This window comes from Scyliorhinus torazame, chromosome 6 (genome assembly GCF_047496885.1).
Source record: "Scyliorhinus torazame isolate Kashiwa2021f chromosome 6, sScyTor2.1, whole genome shotgun sequence".
Classification (NCBI taxonomy): Eukaryota; Metazoa; Chordata; class Chondrichthyes; order Carcharhiniformes; family Scyliorhinidae; genus Scyliorhinus; species Scyliorhinus torazame.
The window spans coordinates 101,285,370-101,303,661 of NC_092712.1; the positions used below are offsets into that span (position 1 = coordinate 101,285,370).

The window sequence follows — 18,292 nt, forward strand, 5'->3', positions numbered from 1 at the left end:
ATTTGCGCATAGCGCTGCTCTGTGGGGGTCATGGCCCGCGATGCATAGGCCACTGGGGCCCATGATGCCGTGTCATCTCGCTGCAGGAGCACTGCTCCAATGCCGGATTGGCTGGCATCAGTTGAGATTTTGGTGGCACGAGACGTGTCAAAAAACGCCAACACTGGTGCCGTAGTGAGTTTGCGTTTGAGCTCCTCCCATTCCAGCTGGTGTGTGTCTTGCCACTGGAACTCTGTGGATTTTCTGACGAGGTGGCGCAGAGTCGTCGTGTGGGAGGCAAGGTTGGGAATGAACTTCCCCAGGAAGTTGACCATGCCAAGGAAGCGTAGGACAGCCTTCTTGTCGGCCGGCTGCAGCACGGCTGTGATGGCGCTCACCTTTTCTGCATCCGGACGGACCCCTGACCGGGAGATATGGTCCCCCAAGGACTTCAACTCGGTATGGCCAAAGGAGCACTTGGCTCGGTTGAGGCGCAGGCCGTTTTCCCGTATGCGGGCAAAAACGCGTAGGAGACGATGTATGTGCTCCTGCGGTGTGGTGGACCAGATGATGACATCGTCCACATATACGCGCGCCCCTTCGATGCCTTCCATCATCTGCTCCATGATTCTATGGAAGACCTCGGATGCCGAGATGATGCCAAATGGCATCCGGTTGTAGCAGAACCTGCCGAAAGGGGTGTTGAAGGTACATAGCTTTCGGCTGGACGGGTCCAGTTGGATGTGCCAAAATCCTTTGGAAGCATCCAGTTTCGTGAATATCTTCGCCTGGGCCATTTCACTGGTGATCTCCTCCCATTTGGGTATGGGATAATGTTCCCTCATAATATTATTATTGAGGTCTTTGGGGTCAATACAGATGCGGAGCTCGCCGGAGGGCTTCTTGACACACACCATGGAGCTGACTCATGGCGTGCGCTCCGTGACCCTGGATAGGACCCCTTGGTCCTGGAGATCCTGCAGCTGCTGCTTGAGGCGGTCTTTAAGTGGCGCAGGAACCCTGCGAGGTGCGTGAACGACCGGGATGGCGTCCGGTTTGAGGCGAATTCGGTAGGTGTATGGCAGTGTTCCCATGCCTTCAAATGCCTCCTGGTTGTGGGCGAGGAGTGATTGGAGCTGTGCATAGAATTCTGCATCCGGGAAGTCAGACGTGCCGTCTGGAGAGAGAGAGAGAATTAGTTGCACAAGGTGGAGAGCCTTGCATGCCTGTGCGTCCAGCAGGGAGTCCTTCGATGAGCCAACTATCTCGAATGAGAGTGTGGCCGTGTGTGTTTTGTGTGTCACCTGGAGCTGGCAGGATCCCATGGCCGGGATAACGTTCCCATTGTAGTCAACCATCTTGCACCAGGACGGCTGGATTGGTAGTCTGACCTTCATGGCGTAGAAGGCTGACCATGCTATGAGGTTGGCGGAGGCGCCAGTGTCCAGGCGGAAAGTGATCGGCGATCGGTTGACCATTAGGGTGGCACTCCATTCATCGCCCGGATTGATGGTGTTGACCCGGTTCGCATCAATGACCGCAACCCGGAAGGCGTCTTGGTCATCTGTGTCGTCGGTTTGGATGTCGTGATGTGGAGGCTGAATGGTCCGCACGTTCCTGCGAGGTTGTCGGAGATGTGAAAGATCAACAGGTTGAGCCGCTCGACAGTAGGCAGCGTAGTGGTCCATCTTGCCACAGCGTAGGCATTGTCGGGTTTTTGCAGGACATTGCCCTTTTAAATGTGCAGCTCCACAGTTGCCGCACGTCATGACGTCATGGCGTTCGTTACGCCACTGTGCATGCGCAGTTCGGTCTTGCGCCGGGCGCGCCGGCGCAGCACGTCCCTCAGTGTTGCCGTAGGTTTTGGCGCGCACAAACGCGGGAGGCTTTAAAAAGCACGTGAAACGGCCGCCCTCGTCCGGGCCACGGGCCGGGAGAAACTCAATTGCCTGGACGCGTTCGGCCTTGTGGGCGGCCTGGCTTGCCGATTCGATCGCGTGGGACCCCCTCCGTGCCGATTCGGTCGCCTGAAATTGGGCATAGCGGCTGGTCGCATTCTCATGGCTTCAACTGCAGATGCTAAGGTCAGGCCTTTAATTTTTAGAAGCTGCTGGCATAGGCCACTGGAGACAACGCCAAAAACAATCTGGTCCCGGATCATGGACTCTGAGGTGGTGTCGTAACCGCAGGACTGCGAGTATGCGAAGGTGCGTCAGGAAGGACTGAAAGAGCTCATCCTTACCTTGCAGACGCTGCTGAAAGACATACCTCTCAAAGCTTTTGTTGACCTCAACGTTGAAGTGCTTCTCGAGCTTGAGGAGGACCTTGTCATACTTAGCTTTGTTCTCGCCTTCCGCGAACACCAAGGAGTTGTATACATCGATGGCGTGCTGACCTGCGGTAGTGAGGAGCATGGCAATCTTTGTTTCGTCCGAGGCGCGCTGTTTTTCATTGGCTTGCATGAAGAGTTCGAATCGCTGCTTGAAGAGCTTACAATTTGTGCCCAGGTTCCCAGCGACTTGCAACGGCTGCGGTTTGTTGCGGGTGTCCATGGCTCAGGATGGCAGATTTGCCGGTAGGTATCGATTCACTCCTGGTACCATGAAGTGTTGGGTCCTCTGAGGTACAGACGAACCAACACGGTTGCGATTGGTACAACGCAGTTTTATTCTATTTAACTATTTATACATCAGACTTGGTACTCAGCACGTTGTGACGGTGTGAGTGTCTTGCTATGAGGTCCTGGCCCTGTGCTGTCTCTCGATGGACTGCCCAGGAAGTGTCGTGTTTCTTGTCTTATACTGTGTCTGCTCTTGTCTGTGATTGGCTGTCGTGTTATGTGTGCTAATTGGTCCGTTGGTCTGTCTATCATTATGTATGTGTTGTGATGTGTGTTTGAATATCAGGACAGTGATAGCAGCCACCCTTGCAGTCTCCGATTTGCAAACCATTGACATGAATGTAAGTCAACAAATCAACAAGTATGCAACTGTGCTCGCAACTAGCTAATTAATTAAATCATCCATTTACTAACTCCATTTAATAAGAGTATTCTTTCAATTATTCTTCTATGCAGACTATGCACAGCTGAATGGAGAATCTGTAAATTAAGGCTCGTTGACTGGGATCTGGACATCCGCAATGATAGACGAATTTGAAGCTGAATCAACAGCCACTGATAATAATAATCTTTCTTGTCACAAATAGGCTTACATTGACACTGCAATGAAAAGCCTCTAGTCGCCACATTCCGGCGCCTGTTCGGGTACACGGAGGGAGAATTCAGAATGTCCAAATTACCCGGCAGCACGTCTTTCAGGACTTGTGGGAGGAAACCGGAGCTCCCGGAGGAAACCCACGCAGACACAGGGAAAACATGCAGACTCCGCACAGACAGTGACCCAAGCCAGGAATCGAACCTGGAACCCTGGCGCTGTGAAGCAACAGTGCTAGCCTCTGTGGTACTGTGCTGCCCATGTATGGACGTGGGAGAGGTTATTTTACAACTTTTAAGCTGCTTGCAGGCAGTTATACCATCTGACAGGAAATATTGACAATTCAGACCCTGGATCACCACATATATGCTGTAATGTACCAAAAAGACACGCATTGGATGGAAATGTATTGGAATCTCATATACAGAAACGTATTTACACTGGAACATCAGATGTAGTGGAAGGATGTGCAATGGAACATCTCATAGACTTAACCCACTAAGCTGGAACCCCGACAGAAACACGACATACTGAAACACGACAAAAACTGTAACACTATAATAAACACTGTAATCTTCCACAGACTGGAGCTCTAATAATACTGGGACACCACATTACCTAAAACCTCATATACACTGGACACGACATAAATGTGAACATCGTGTGCCCTCAACATGATAACAACTTAAGTCAGTAAATAAAGTTATGAGACTTGAAATAAATGCTGTTGGTTGTCATTCTTTATCTGTGCTGAAAATAAGTTTCATTTGTTCTAAACCATAACAAACTGACCTGAGGCATTGGCAAGGCATAGGTAAACAAGTAAACAGGTAAAGCAACAAGCAATTGCATTCATGTCAATAGCGATATATATGCTTTGATAGTACCGAAATGCAAGTTAAAGCGAAGTAGAAATCTTATGCAATGCGACCCACCCACATAGGTTTCACTGGCTGCATTGGTTCACGTGCTGCTGCTGACTACAAATGAGTTCACCGTGTGTGTGGCTGCAAACTCTGGTAGAATCTTCACTTCTGCCAGTGCTGTGGGGAAATGCTGACATCTTCCTATTCTTTTGCATCACTGGTTCACAGCTGTGAGCGTGAGTATGTACGGAAGCTTACTTTATTAGCCAAGGCATTTCTGGAATATTTTAGTCTGCGCAATATTTAATGAGCCCTCAACAAGGAAGGAGCATGTTTATTTTATTAGGCTCATTGCTATTAAGACTTTTTGCATAGAAGTTATGGGGAGACTAGAAGTGCCAAAATGGTTTTGCTCGCCAGTTGACTTGTGTTCATTTCTATAATAAACAAATTGGAGAAGAAATTGTAGCTGCTTACAATTTCAACTTAGAAACCAACTGCAGCTATGAATCTTTGCAGAAACCTATTGTTAGTTCTTTACATAGAATGGGTTTAATGTCACTTTGAAATAGACTTGAACTGTGAATGCAAGCTTTGAAGAGGAAACTTGTACTAAAAGGAAGCTTTGGTTTCTCAACCTTTCTTTAAAAATAAGTATTTTGGGAATATGGGGCGAGATTCTCAGTCAGCCGACACCGGAATCGGGAAATGCAATCGCGCAGAGGATTGCACGACAGGTGAAAATAGAGGCCGGTGCCGGGCGCCCGATGGAATGCCATGCTATGGAGCCTCAACAGCGGTGTGAATGCATTCTACACCACACGTACAGTAAATGCCGTTGGCATATTATTTACGGGCCCGACCCGGTTTTCTCCGGGGTGCCTGCGATGCTCCATCTCCGCCAGGAGGAATTACTGATGCTGAGGTTCACTTGTAGTTTTAAAAATCGGGAAACAAGCGCAGTGGCTGCTGAGGGAAAGCGCGGAGATTTAGATTTATTATCACGTGTACTGAGGTACAGTGAAAAGTATTGCTCTGTGTACAGTCCAGGCAGATCGTTCCATACGTGAAAAACGTAGGACAGATGATAAATACACAATGTAAATACATAGACATCGGGAGAAGCATACTGAGTGCTACACAGTAGCGAAGAAGTGTGGAGAGATCAGTTCAGTCCATAAGAGGGATAGGACATGCTCCCAGAGGCATGACTGTGGACTGCCGATCCTGCTGCTGCATGGAGTCTTGGGCGGGGCGGATCATCTGCCAGGGCCGGGGTGTTGCCGGGGGGGGGGGTGATCAGAGGATCGTCCATGCCCGGGGGTCCAGGAACGGACTGCCATTGCCGTAGCCTATGGTTGCATAGAGCGACATCGGCTGCATGCGTATACCAACCTCAGAACCCCCAACCTGTCCCTCCATCCCCCCAACCCTACCCCCCCCCCCCCCCCCCCCCACCCACAACCGGGCGCTGCCCAACAGCACGGCACCACATACCCCATCCAAGGGCAATGCCCATGGTAGTCCACAAAGGAAGATGGCAGGCCGAGGCCACAGAGCACACTGCTGGCATGGGGAAAGCCAGCCAACTGTACCCCTGCCGACAGGGACGGATGCCAGGGCCAGAGGCCCCCACGTTGCCGGGCATCAATGGGGCCAAGGATGTGTTGCGGAGGACAAAGTGTCGAGGGAACGATTGGGGATGGATGTGGGAATGGGAGAGGAGGGAGGGGGACATGCAGGGGCTGCAGTGCATAGATAATATGTCTGCCTTTCACCCCCTGTAGACAATGGATTTTGGAATTCAGCCAGGAATCGTTGACATCATCCTAGCCGCCGCAGCCCTGGGTGATGCACTGAGGCTATTTGAACAGGATTTGCTCGGAGCGGACTCTGCAGCAGTGGAGCCTTCCCCAGAGGAGCAGGATCCAGGCGGTGAGGATGGAGAGCCTGCTGCCCAAAAGGCTGAAGAGGAGATGGGAAGGAGGTGATGCATTAGGCCTCGTCTGTGCCGGCAGTGCATATCATTCGAGGACCTACCGGACTCTGGCTGAGCAGAGGAACTGTACGGCATATCTGCCTGATTATGGTGCACCTGGAATAACGGGGGAATGGGGAGGACACCCGTTCACAATGGCCATCAAGGTGACCGTCGCCCTGAACATTTTTTGCTACGGGGTCCTTCCAGGCGCGAGTGACGACCTTCTGGTATCTCACAGACATCGGTGCACTGGTGCACCCGTGCGTCATAGAGGCTCTGTATACCTGCTCGGCACAATATATCAGATTCAATGTGGCATAGCGGTTAGCACTGCTGCCTCACAGTGCCAGGAACCCAGGTTCAATTCCAGCCTTGGGTGACTGTGTGGAGATTGTACTTTCTCCCCGTGTCTGCGTTATTTTCCTCCGGGTGTGCTGGTTTCCTCCCACCATCCAAAGATGTGCACCTCAGGTGGATTGGCCATGCTAAATTTCCAGGATGTGCAGGTTAGGTTATGGGATTACGGGGATAGTACGAGGTGGACAGAGTGCTCATTTAAAGGTTGGTACAGACTCAATGGGCCAAATGGCCTCCATCTGCACTGGAGGGATTCTCTGATTCTGTTATTGGACCGAGCCCAGCAGGATGCATGGACAGTGGGGTTTGCTGCCATCGCCAGGATGCCCCAGGTTCAGGGGTGATCGATGGTGCACATGTCCCCCCACGAGCACGTCGGTCGTCACAAACCGCAAGGGGTTGCATTCCATCAACCTGCAACTGGTGTGACAGCGGTGTGGCTGGAGCGCTGCTCCAGGGGCTCCTACACCACCTGGCTCCGCCAATCCTGGAATTCTGCTCTTGTCTCCACCAGGGTCTCAATGCTTGCGGCCATGGAGCACAGGGACTGCGCTTGCTCTCTCTGGTACTGTTCTACGTCCCTCTGCGACTGGCTCACGTCAGCCAGAACCTGGGCAATGCCATCGACGCCTGCAGCTATGACCCGTTGTGACTGGGCCAAGCTCTGGAGTGCCTCTGCGGAGGTGGTAGTGTTATATAGTTGCCTGTGACATGTCAGCCCTCTCCTGTGCCTCAGCCACCGCCCGTACAGAGTGCCCAGGCCTTGGCCATACTGACCCCTAGCTGATACCTTTGCCCCAAGGCCTCCACCGCTGACGCCACCCTGCGGTGTTGGCCTGGTTGGCATGCATGGTCAGCACCACCTCCTGTTCCTCCAATTGCAGGCGCTGGATGGTTGCTGGAAACCCCTCAGTAGTCCCTGGCTCTGTGTCTGCATCTCTAGCATTAATGGGATCGCATTTGCTAGAAGCCCGAGAGCCGTCTGGACAGCAGCTAGTCCCTGGGGTCGGGAGGCCCTCCGTCCCCTCAGGGGTTCCTATCTCCACCTGATGTAGTGCTGCATGTGTGCTGTGCGCATCAGATAGTGCCCAGGAGCCTCTTCACTGAAGTGCCTATCCGAGGTGTGTCTCTGGGTTGGTGGAGGGTGTTGGAGACAGCTCTGATGGAAAGTCATTTGAGTCCCCGGACTGGTGCTCCGGGGTGTTGTGGGGTGACATTTGGGAGCTTTCGTCACTGGTCATATCCTGGGTTTATGGACCGGGCGGGGGACACCAGAAGGGCCTGCCTCATTGGCAGGTGATTCCGCAAGACACAAGACATGGCACTTGGCTGGGTTGGTGGTGTGAGGGAGGTGAGGTGGTGTGGGGGAGATGAGGTGGTGTGGGGGAGGTGAGGTGGTGTGGCGGTGGTGGGGTGATGGTGTTAGGGTGGTGTGGGGGTGGTAGAGTGCTGCTGTTGGGTGGTGTGGTTGTGGTGGGGTGCTGGGGCTGGGGTGGTGAGTTGGTGTGGGAGAGGTGGGGTGGTGAAGGGGTTGTGCCATGCATGCCATAAGGACACCACAATTCAGCGGAGGCTCACTAGGTTCCCAATGCCAACCTTCGCCTCGGTGACTGCCCTCCCCCTGGGCCCTCCAACTTGGACCTGTGCTCGGTGATGCTGAGGGGCCACAGGAACGGCGTATCCCCTCCAGTCTTCTCTCTCTCCCTGCAGTTGTGCACCTTATCCTGTGGTGGGGAGGGGGGAGAGAGGTAGACAGAAAATGCATAATGTTAGGCAGTTGGATGTGGGCAGCACAGGTGGTGGGCAGCTGGTGGCCTTTGTGATCAAGGGCACACGGCCGGCAGTATGGGTATTGGAATGTGATGCAGGTAGGCGTGTGGGAGATCGATCACCGTCCGGGATGAGGGAGGTTGACGATTGTGTGGAATGCGTCTCGGTGGTAGAGACATGGTGCTGGCTACTCAGCCTGGCCCTGCGGTGGTTGTGCAGCTTTTTGCGACACTGCTGGCCAGTCCTGGCGGTAGGGCCCACGGCGCTCACAATCTCTGCCACCTGCGTCCATGTCCCACGTACGGCGGCGGGTGGCAGCCTGCTTCCCACCCCAGGGAACAGGGTGCCCCGCCTCTCCTCCGTGACTTCCAGCAAGGTTTTGAGCTCCGCATCTGTGCTGCCATCTTGTTGGCTGGAGTGTGTGTGGGAATTGGAGGGCTTATATGCGGCTGCAGCTTGTCAGCCTCTCCAGTGCCAACCTGACCCCGGGGAAATCGGTCACCATTTTTAATTGGAATTGATCTAGTTCCACGTGGCACCGATGGTAGCCCATTAACAGGTCCTGAATTGTTCCCGGATCACGCCGTTTCCATGGTTGTAAAACACCACCGATTCAGTCCGGCACATGGTGCGTTTCACATCTTGTGAGTGTGCTTCACAGTCAGTGAATGATTTTTGAAGTAGATGTTTTATGCACATGAGGTGAATGACTAATCAATCTGTTTTGCTCATTCTGGGTAAGAGAAGAATGTTGGTCAGAGGATCAGGAGAACCATCTGCACTTCTTCAAAAATGTACCCTGGGATTGTTTTAAATCAACCTGAACAGGCATTTGAAGCCTGGGTAATGAAGGGCTTCCTTAATACTGCGCTGAAGTGACAGCCTGGGTGATCTGTTCAAATCTTGGAATATGGCTGAAACCTACAAGGTTAGAAAGTGGACCTCGTGGCACTTGTTTTATGCCCATCTTGGAACCTGGGAGCCGGGGCCTGCTCTACTCTGGATTCTTCAGCAGCACCTGTGGCGCAAATACGGCAAAAAAAGAGGTGAGGTTTTTTTTTAAGTTATGAAAAAAGCATTTTGTGGAGCCAGCGGAGCAGGAATGCCCTGCCCGTCTCTACAATATCCCAGTGGATAGCTCCCTCCCTATCTTTTCCCATTGCTGCTTTGTACTCTCTTCCTGGACAATCCGTCAGGAGAGAGCTAGCATTCACGTTTTCAAAATGGCAGAGCTGCTGTGGAGGTGCAGCAGGACTCCGCAGCTCTCCCGCATCATGGGCTGGAGCCTCCGGTCTCCCAACGGCATGTTTCTCGGAGGGCGCTGTTCGCTGGTGGTGGGATTCTATCCTACTGCAGCTTGTCAATGGGATTTCCCATTGAAACCACCCCAGGCCGCTGGGATACCCACGGGCGATTTGCGCTGCCAGTGGGAAAAGAGAATCCCAATGGCTGGAGAATTCTGGCCTATGTCATTGAGTCCTGAGTTAAAGTGTGCTCTGTACGTGATGCTGCTTTCAGACTTAACAGTTCCACCCCACAAACCCAGCAGCAGAAAGGATGACACTCAGCCAAGACTAGGCATTTTTCAATTTGTTTCTTCTAAATGATTGACATGTCTGCCAAATTACACATTTTACAGTGGCTAATGGTTCTTCTGAACATTGGTAAAGATGAAGATATAAACCAACCTTGTCACAGTGTTCTTTCGTGCTAGCTATTCGTTCTGAGCACTGCACTCGATCCCACAGTTTTTGAATCAGAAAGCTTGTTTGGTGGTTAGAAAATGCCACTTGGTCGTTTGGAGACAAGTTATGCAGCAATTCTCTCAGGAACCCATAGGCATTGCCATCTGTCTGGTTGTGCTCCTTGGCCCATCCTTTGATGATGTAAGTGTTCACTATACTGGTATAGATCATCCAAACACCAAATGGTAATTTCCAGGGCAACATATTCTTCCTTTGTGTCTTTCTGGCGTATCCTCTTCATGCAGTTCTCAAATCTAGAGAAAGGAAAAGTCTTCACTTTAAGGCAGCGAAGGAAGATCTAAACTGAAGTGTAATAGGTTTGAGGCCAAGCACCAGTTGTATCCATTGTAGTTTAACAAGTTTGCATTGTTTAACCCATTTATTGCTCAATAGGAAATGCTTCACTTGTGTTTTTTGATCTATAAATGTTTGAACAATGTTCTCTCATAATCTGAGATCATTGACTGTTCAGATCTGCTGGTATCTCATTTTCTCGCATAAAAGTTATCATTTGCAAATATTGAAATAATTACAAGAAGACGGTGGTGATATTTCGTTTTTTTCATTAAACCAGATTATGGTGAATCATACTTTATGAAGTTCTTGGCCTAATATTTATTCTCCAGATTGGTGCTTTTTTCCTGTTTTTATTAATACGACATATTGGCTTTCATTATTAGATTGGTTTGCATTATTATGCTAAGTAAGCAAATTGGATCGAATCATATTCCGATCTCCGTGTATTACTTGGGTCAAAAGTGTTCACTAAGTGGTCTGATTGTCAACAAACCCAAGTGATGTCTTTGCAAAGTTTTTTTTAAATTGCTTCTGTATTTACTTTCCTATCGAGGGCAAACAATTCCATGAAGTTGATAAAATGTTCAGATTTATTTACTGATGCATGATCCTATGTGCAACCTTAGGTCTAGCGTCTGAGTGGAGACAATGCAAAGGAGTCCTTTTGTTCTCAACATTTTTGCTGATTTTCTGTTTCCGTTCTTCATATTTTTTTTGTTGCATTATCTTTTTTATTCCTTTGCTTGCCTACCCCGCCATTCTGGTTGTTACTGGCACTGGACAGTTACACACCATTTCTGTAAATTGCTGAGGACAGTTCCAAATTGGAAGTCAGGAACCAACACCCTGTTCCCGTTTATAATGCTGTTGTTTCTTTTAAAGGACAGTGAAGTATCATTGAAGCTTATTTAGTTCATTTTTGAACGTGCTTGTTCGTATTTCAGACGTAGTACATCAATGTCCAGCGTGTGTGGGGGCTGCAGAAACGTGAGGAAAACAAAGCAAGCAGCAGAGAAACTCAATAAACCCACATTCGAGAAAGAAAGTACGAGTAAATGGAAGTAAAGGCAAACAATGCATGTAAGAGTGAAAGAGGGTAAACTGAATATATAGGAAGAAAAGACTGAAGGGAAAGAAAGAGACAGAGAAAGACAAACGGCTTTGTGAGGCAATGATCTGGTGCCCCCTGAAGCTTTGACCCAAATACGCCACTGTTAACATTGTTAGTAATCCATCGGTCAATTGATTATAAATCATAAGATCTTTTTACCTTTCAGCTGAGTGTACAGATTTCTTCCAATCTAATAGCTTTAATGTCCTCCTTAGCCTTCGTTCTTATTAGTGAGAATTGGATAACAGTTGAGAGATTAGCAGCCACTACTCAGTGTTCTGGTTGTCATGGAGACATGTTGGATTTATTTCTGTATGGAGAGTACTTCAGTATATGTGGGGGGGAGGGTGTGGGGGAGGAAGAAGTGGTTAAGGATGGGCTTCTGATGGACAGTTCTTTTCTCATCAGTATCTTTACAGATCTCTTTTGGAATACTTTTAATCGCATGTACAGGGCGCAGACATGCATCTTAATATTTGAATATTAATTCTTGGTCCTGTCGGTTTCAAAGCTTCAAAGCTAATCTAACAACTTTATGTGAAGGCACAAAGTTAGAGAATGGTCTACCGTCAGGTATAGTAGTGGTGCACTGAAAAGCTGCACGGGGGCTAACACCCGTGATTTTTTCACATGATTAATTCTCAATGCTATTTGCAATGTGGGGAAAAAGGGACTGATTTTAAGTACCTCTGTTTGGCATAAAAAGGGCCGAGGTTGCTTAAGAATGGAGCTGTGTCATTTACTACCCTATTTATGTCGACCCTTTGGATACTGGCCATCTTGGGTAGGGTCCTGAGAAAGGCATCCAGAGAGTTTGCCGTTTCAAACCGGAGGCTACTAATAATATGTTAATTGGTATTCTTTGATGTACACGGAATGTTGGCTAAAATGGAGGTATTGATGTTGAGCAAATGATCTGCTTGTTCTTGAAACCACCAGAGGTCACTCAACAAGCAGCCAAATAATAGCCAATTTTAAAATTTATTTTTGTGGTGCCTGGAAGGACAGGAGTGATACTTTTGAACCCAGTAAAAAACATTGACACATTACTGATCTATATATGCCCCACGCAGCACCGCATGTGCCAGTCATTAATCTGGTAATTAATAAATCTGGGATTACAAAAAAGCTAGCTTCAATCATGGTGACCATGAAACCATTATTGATTGTCATGAAAACCCAACTGAATGGGCGGCACGGTAGCACAGTGGTTAGCACTGTGGCTTCACAGCGCCAGGGTTCCGGGTTCGATTTCTGGCTTGGGTCACTGTCTGTGCGGAGTCTGCCCATTCTCCCCGTGACTGCGTGGGTTTCCTCCGGGTGCTCCGGTTTTCTCCCACAAGCCCCAAAAGATGTACTTGTTAGGTGAATTGGACATTCTGAATTCTCCCTCAGTGTACCCGAACAGGTGTCGGAGTGTGGCGACCAGGGGATTTTCACAGTAACTTCATTGCAGTATTAATGTAAGTCTACTTGTGACAATAAAGATGAAAAATGAAAATCGCTTATTGTCACAAGTAGACTTCAAATGAAGTTACTGTGAAAAGCCCCTAGTCGCCACATTCCGGCGCCTGTTCGGGGAGGCTGTTACGGGAATTGAACCGTGCTGCTGGCCTGCTTTGGTCTGCTTTCAAAGCCAGTGATTTAGCCCTGTGCTAAACAGCCCCTATTATTATTATTGTTCTTTATTGAAGGAATTTTGCCATCCTTACCTGATCTGGCCTACATGTGACTCCAGACCCAGAGCAAGGTTGTTGACTTAAGTGCCCCCTGCAATAGCCAAACAAACCATTCCGTTATATCACTACTACAGAAAATCATAAAGAAATCAAAACAGCATCAATCAAGGCACCAGAAATGACAGTGGCACACCCAGCCCTGACCCTGCAAAATCTTTCTTCCTAGCATCTGGGGCTTGAGCCAAAATTGGGAGAGTTGTCTCAGACTAGTCAAACCAACATAGTCATACTCACAGAATCATATTTTACAGACAATGTCCCAGACACCACCACCATCCCTCGGTATGCCCTGTTTAGCTTGCAGGAGAGACCCTGCAGAAGTGGCTTGGTGCGAAATTGTCAGGAGGGAGTTGCGTGGGAGTCTCCAACATTAACTCTGGACCCTAAGAAGTTTCATGACATCAGGTCAAACACGGACAAGCAAACATTCTGCTGAATACAACCTATGGCACCCCCCCCCCCCCCCCATGGCGCCACCAGCCTGTACTGGCCTGCCCGAACAGGCACCGGAATGTGGCGACTAGGGGCTTTTCACTGTAACTTCATTGAAGCCTACTTGTGACAATAAGCGATTATTATTATATTATTATTATTACCACCTCAGCTGAAGAATCCGTACTCATCCTTGTTCAATACTGGGAAGAAACACTGAGGGTGGCAAGGGCACAGAATGAACTCTTGAGTTGGGGACTTCAGTGTCCATCACCATGAATGGTTTGCGGAAGCACCACCATTAACTGAGCTGACTGAGTCCTGAAGGACATAATTGCTTGCTGGTGACGAGGAAACCAACAAGAGGGAAAAACATACTTGACCTCATTTGTACCGATATATCTGTTGCAGATGTATCTGCCCATAACTCTACTGGTAGGAGTGATCTTGTGGAGATAAAGTCCCGTCTCCCATCTTCACATTGAGGATACCCTCCATCATGTTGACCGCCATGCTACGTAGAAGAAACTCAAAACTGACTGGGGAACCACGAGGCACTATGGGCCATCAGCAGCATCAGAATTGTAATCAACCTCATGGCCCAACATGTCTACCCCTCTACCATCACCACCAAGCTGGGGAATCAACTTTGCTTCAATGAACACTGCAGGATGGCATTCCAGGAGCAGCACCAGGCATATTGGAAAAATGAGGTGTCAACCTGATGAAGCTACAACTCAAGACTACTTGCATGTCAAACAGCATAAGCAGCAAATAATAGACAGTGATGAGCCATTCCACGACCAACAGATCTAAGCTGTTTAGTCCTGCCACATCCAGTTGTGAATGGCGGTGGACAATTAAACTAACTGAGGGAAGAGGCACCACAATTATTCCTATCCTCAATGATGGGGGTGCGCAGCATATTAGTGCAAAAGACAAGGCCGAAGCATTTGTAAACATCTTCAGCCAGAAGTACCAATTGGATGATTCATCACGGCCTCCTCTGTGGTCCCCAGATCACAGATGCCAGACTTCAGCCAATTCAATTCACTCCATATGGCATCAAGACATTGATGCACGATCAATTACACAAAGACAAGAGTTGGATGCAATCGAGGCTTTATTACACTAAGATGTGTGGCCTCCTACAGCAGCTGGCGAAATGGCTGCTGTACTGGGAGCACACATATTTATACTCCGCCTACTGGGTGGAGCAAGCAGGCAGGGAACTACCCCCGTACCTGTAGTACAGGGCCTTACCATAAATCACCTACACCAACATCCTCTATATACAATATATACATCAGTGGTGACTACCACAGACCTAGCTGAAAGCACTGGATATTGAAAAAGCTATGGGTGCTGACTGCAATCCAGTAGTAGTACTGAAGACTCGTGCTCCAGAACTAGCGGTGTCATTAGCCAAACTGTTCCAATGCAGCTAAAACACTGGTATCCATCTGGCAATGTGGAAAATTGTCCAGGTTTGTCCTGTCCACGAAGAAAAAGCAGGACAAATCCGGCCCAGACAATTGCACACTCATCAGTCTACCTTTTATCATCAGTAAATTGATTTTCTGTGCCTCGACGGGCCGAGTGCCCGCCGAGTTTGGCCGAGGCCCGCTGGCGTGGGTTACATATGGTCCTATCCGGCGGGACCTCTGAGTTCTGGCTGTGAGGGCCGTCCTGGTGGGGAGACGGGGGGATTCAACTCTGGAGGGGCCTCCACAGTGGCCAGGCCCGCGATCGGGGCCCACTGTTCAGCGGGCGGGCTATTTCCCTGGGGGGGGGGGGGGCCTATGTTCCTCCGCATCGGGCCCCTGTAGGGCTCCGCCATATTACCCAGGGGCCGGCGCGGAGACGGAAACCCACACACATACGCGGACACGCACCGGCCGTGGCGCGCATGCGCGGACCTGCGCGCCGGCCATAGCGCGCATACGGGACCCGCGCCTGCCATGACGCGCATGTGCGGACCCACTCCGGACGTGGTGCGCAGGCTTTCAGGCGCCGGAGCAGCGACACCACTCCGACGCTGTACTAGCCCCCTAGGAAGTGGTGAATGTCTGGGCTTGAAAGCCCGTTGACGCCGGAGTCGCTCACGCCACTTTTGACACCGGCGTCAGAACTTGGCTGTGGGATCGACAAATCCTGACCATTGAGACAACATCAGTCTGGACGGTTTCTTTTGCTTCCTTTGGAGACGGGTGTATTTCAATCCACAAAAAAGGTCAGGTGGTCCCCGGCAGCCATCTGTTTGCAGCCTTTTTGTGCTTAGTTTTAAAATGTAAAATATAGTTTTGAAGTTCAGAATATGCTGGGGCATGACACTTGCACAAGGGAAGATGGCTGTGATTGTTAGAGGTCAATCATCTCAGACCTTGGACATCACTGCAGGAGTTCTTCAGGGTTGTGTCCTGGGCCCAACCATCACCCGCTGCTTCCCTCCAAGTAAGATCTGGGGCGGAATTCTCCGACCCCCCGCCGGGTCGGAGAATCGCCGGGGGCTGGCGTGAATCCCTCCCCTGCCGGTTGCCGAATTCTCCGGCACCGGATATTCGGCGGGAGTGGGAATCGCGCCGCGCCGGTTGGTGGGCCCACCCCGGCGATTCTCCGGCCGAAGTCCCGCTGCTGGAATGCCTGTCCCGCCAGCGAGAATCAAACCACCTCTCTTACCGGCGGGACAAGGCGGCGCGGGTGGGCTCCGGCGTCCTGGGTGGGGCGGGGGGCAATCTAGCCCCGGGGGGTGCCCCCATGGTGGCCTGGCCCGCGATCAGGGCCCACCGATCCGCGGGCGGGCCTGTGCCGTGGGGGCACTCTTTTCCTTCCGCCTTAGCCATGGTCTCCACCATGGCGGAGGCGGAAGAGACCCCCTCCACTGCGCATGCGCGGGGATGCCGTGAGCGGCCGCTGACGCTCCCGCGCATGCGCCGCCCGGCAAAGTCATTTCCGCGCCAGCTGGCGGGGCACCAAAGGCCTTTCCCGCCAGCTGGCGGGACGGAAATCAGTCTGGCGCGGGCCTAGCCCCTCAAGGTGAGGGCTCGGCCCCTCAAGATGCGGAGAATTCCGCACCTTTGGGGCGGCGCAATGCCGGACTGATTCGCGCCGCTTTTGGCGCCGGTCGGCGGACATCGCGCCGATTGCGGAGAATCCCGCCCCTGAAGTGTGGATGTTTTCTGATAATCTCACAATGTTCAGCACCAATCGCAACTCCACAAATACTGAAGCAGTCCATGTCTATATGAGTTATACTTGGACAATATTCAGTCTCAGGATAACTGGCAAGTAGCATATGTGCCATACAAGTTCCAGACGCCACCAACGTGTGAGTATCTAACTATCTCCCCATAACATTGTGCAAAATTAAAGTGCATGGGATTGGGGAAAGTGGATGAGGTGGATAGAAAACTGGTTGGCAGAGAGGAAACAAAGTGTAGGAATTAATGGGTCCTTCTCAAATTGGCAGGCAATAACTAGTGGGGTGCCACAGAAATCCATGCTGGGACCCCGGGTATTCATACTGTATATTAATGATTTGGATGAGGGAACAAAATGTAACATCTCAAAGTTTGCAGATTATACCAAGTTGAGTGGGAGGGTGAATTGTGACAAGGATGCAGGGATCCTACAGCAAGATCCGGACAGGTTGGGCGAGTGGGCAAATCAATGGCAGATGCAGTGTAATTTGGATAAGTGTGAGGTTATTCAGTTTGGAAGCAAAAACAGGAAGGCAAATTACTACCTGAATGGTTGTAAATTGGGAGAGCGGAGTGTGCAGCGGAACCTGGGTGTCCTTGTGCACCAGTCGCTGAAGGTAAGCATGCAGGTGCAGCAGGTGGTAAAGAAGGCTAATGGTATGTTGGCTTTCATTGCGAGAGGTTTCGAGTACAGAAACAGGGACGCGTTGCTGCAATTATATAGGGTCTTGGTGAGGCCATACCTAGAATATTGTGTGCAGTTTTGGTCTCCTTCTCTGAGGAAGGATGTTCTTGCTCTCGAGGGAGTGCAGCGAAGGTTTACCAGACTGATTCTAGGGATGGCGGGACTGTCATATGAGGAGAGATTGGTTAGGATTGTTCTCGCTGGAGTTCAGAAGAATGAGGGGGGATCTCATAGAGACTTATAAAATTCTAATAGGACTAGACAGGGTAGATGCAGGGAAGATGTTCCCAAGGGTGTGTCCAGAACCAGGGGTCACAGTCTGAGGATTCGGGGTAAACCATTTCAGAAAGAGATGAGGAGACATTTCTTCACCCAAAGAGTGGTGAGCCTGAGGAATTCATTACCACAGGAAGTAGTTGATGCTAAAACGTTGAATATATTCAAGAGGCGGCTGGATATAGCACTTGAGACGAATGGGATCAAAGGCTATGAGAAGAAATCAGGATTAGGCTATTGAGTTAGATGACTGGCCATGATCGTGATGAATGGCGGAGCAGGCGCGAAGGGTCAAAAGACCTCCTCCTGTTCCTATCTTCTATGTATCTATGTATTTATATGATGGCATTACTATCGCTGCAACCTCACTATCAGCATCCTGGAGTTTACAACTGACCAAAAACCCAACTGGGCCAGCCAGACAAATATGGTGATTACAAGAGCAGATCAGAGTTTTTGAATTATGTGGAGAGTAACTCATCTTCTGACTCCCGAAAGCCTCTACATCACCTACAAATCACAAGTCAGAAGTGTGATGGAACACTCTTCACTTGACTGAACGAGTGCAGCTCTAACAGCGCTCAAGAAGTTTGCCACAATCTAGGAGCCCGAGTAGGGTTGATTTGGCACCCGATCTAT

General features: G+C 50.1%; 1 protein-coding gene and 1 long non-coding RNA gene across 5 annotated transcripts in view; one reads left to right on the plus strand and one right to left on the minus strand.

The window, feature by feature from the left end:
* Nucleotides 1-11,623, minus strand: part of LOC140424914 (zinc transporter ZIP12-like) — a 149,958-nt gene extending 138,335 nt beyond the window's left edge. For 2 of the 3 annotated variants that reach the window (XM_072508572.1, XM_072508570.1), the window contains exons 1-2: nt 11,481-11,623; nt 9,857-10,167 (exon numbers count right to left, since the gene is read on the minus strand). In XM_072508572.1, the coding sequence (XP_072364673.1) occupies nt 9,857-10,117 (261 nt within the window). In that variant the 5' untranslated portion in view covers nt 10,118-10,167; nt 11,481-11,623. The remainder of the gene's footprint in view (nt 1-9,856; nt 10,168-11,480) is intronic. The other variant, XM_072508573.1, reaches the window with a different exon arrangement.
* Nucleotides 4,198-18,292, plus strand: part of LOC140424916 (uncharacterized) — a 49,711-nt gene continuing 35,616 nt past the window's right edge. The window contains exon 1 of one of the 2 annotated variants that reach the window (XR_011947726.1): nt 4,198-4,296. This is a non-coding gene — a long non-coding RNA (uncharacterized lncRNA). Of the gene's footprint in view, nt 4,301-18,292 lie in introns of both variants that reach the window. The other variant, XR_011947727.1, reaches the window with a different exon arrangement.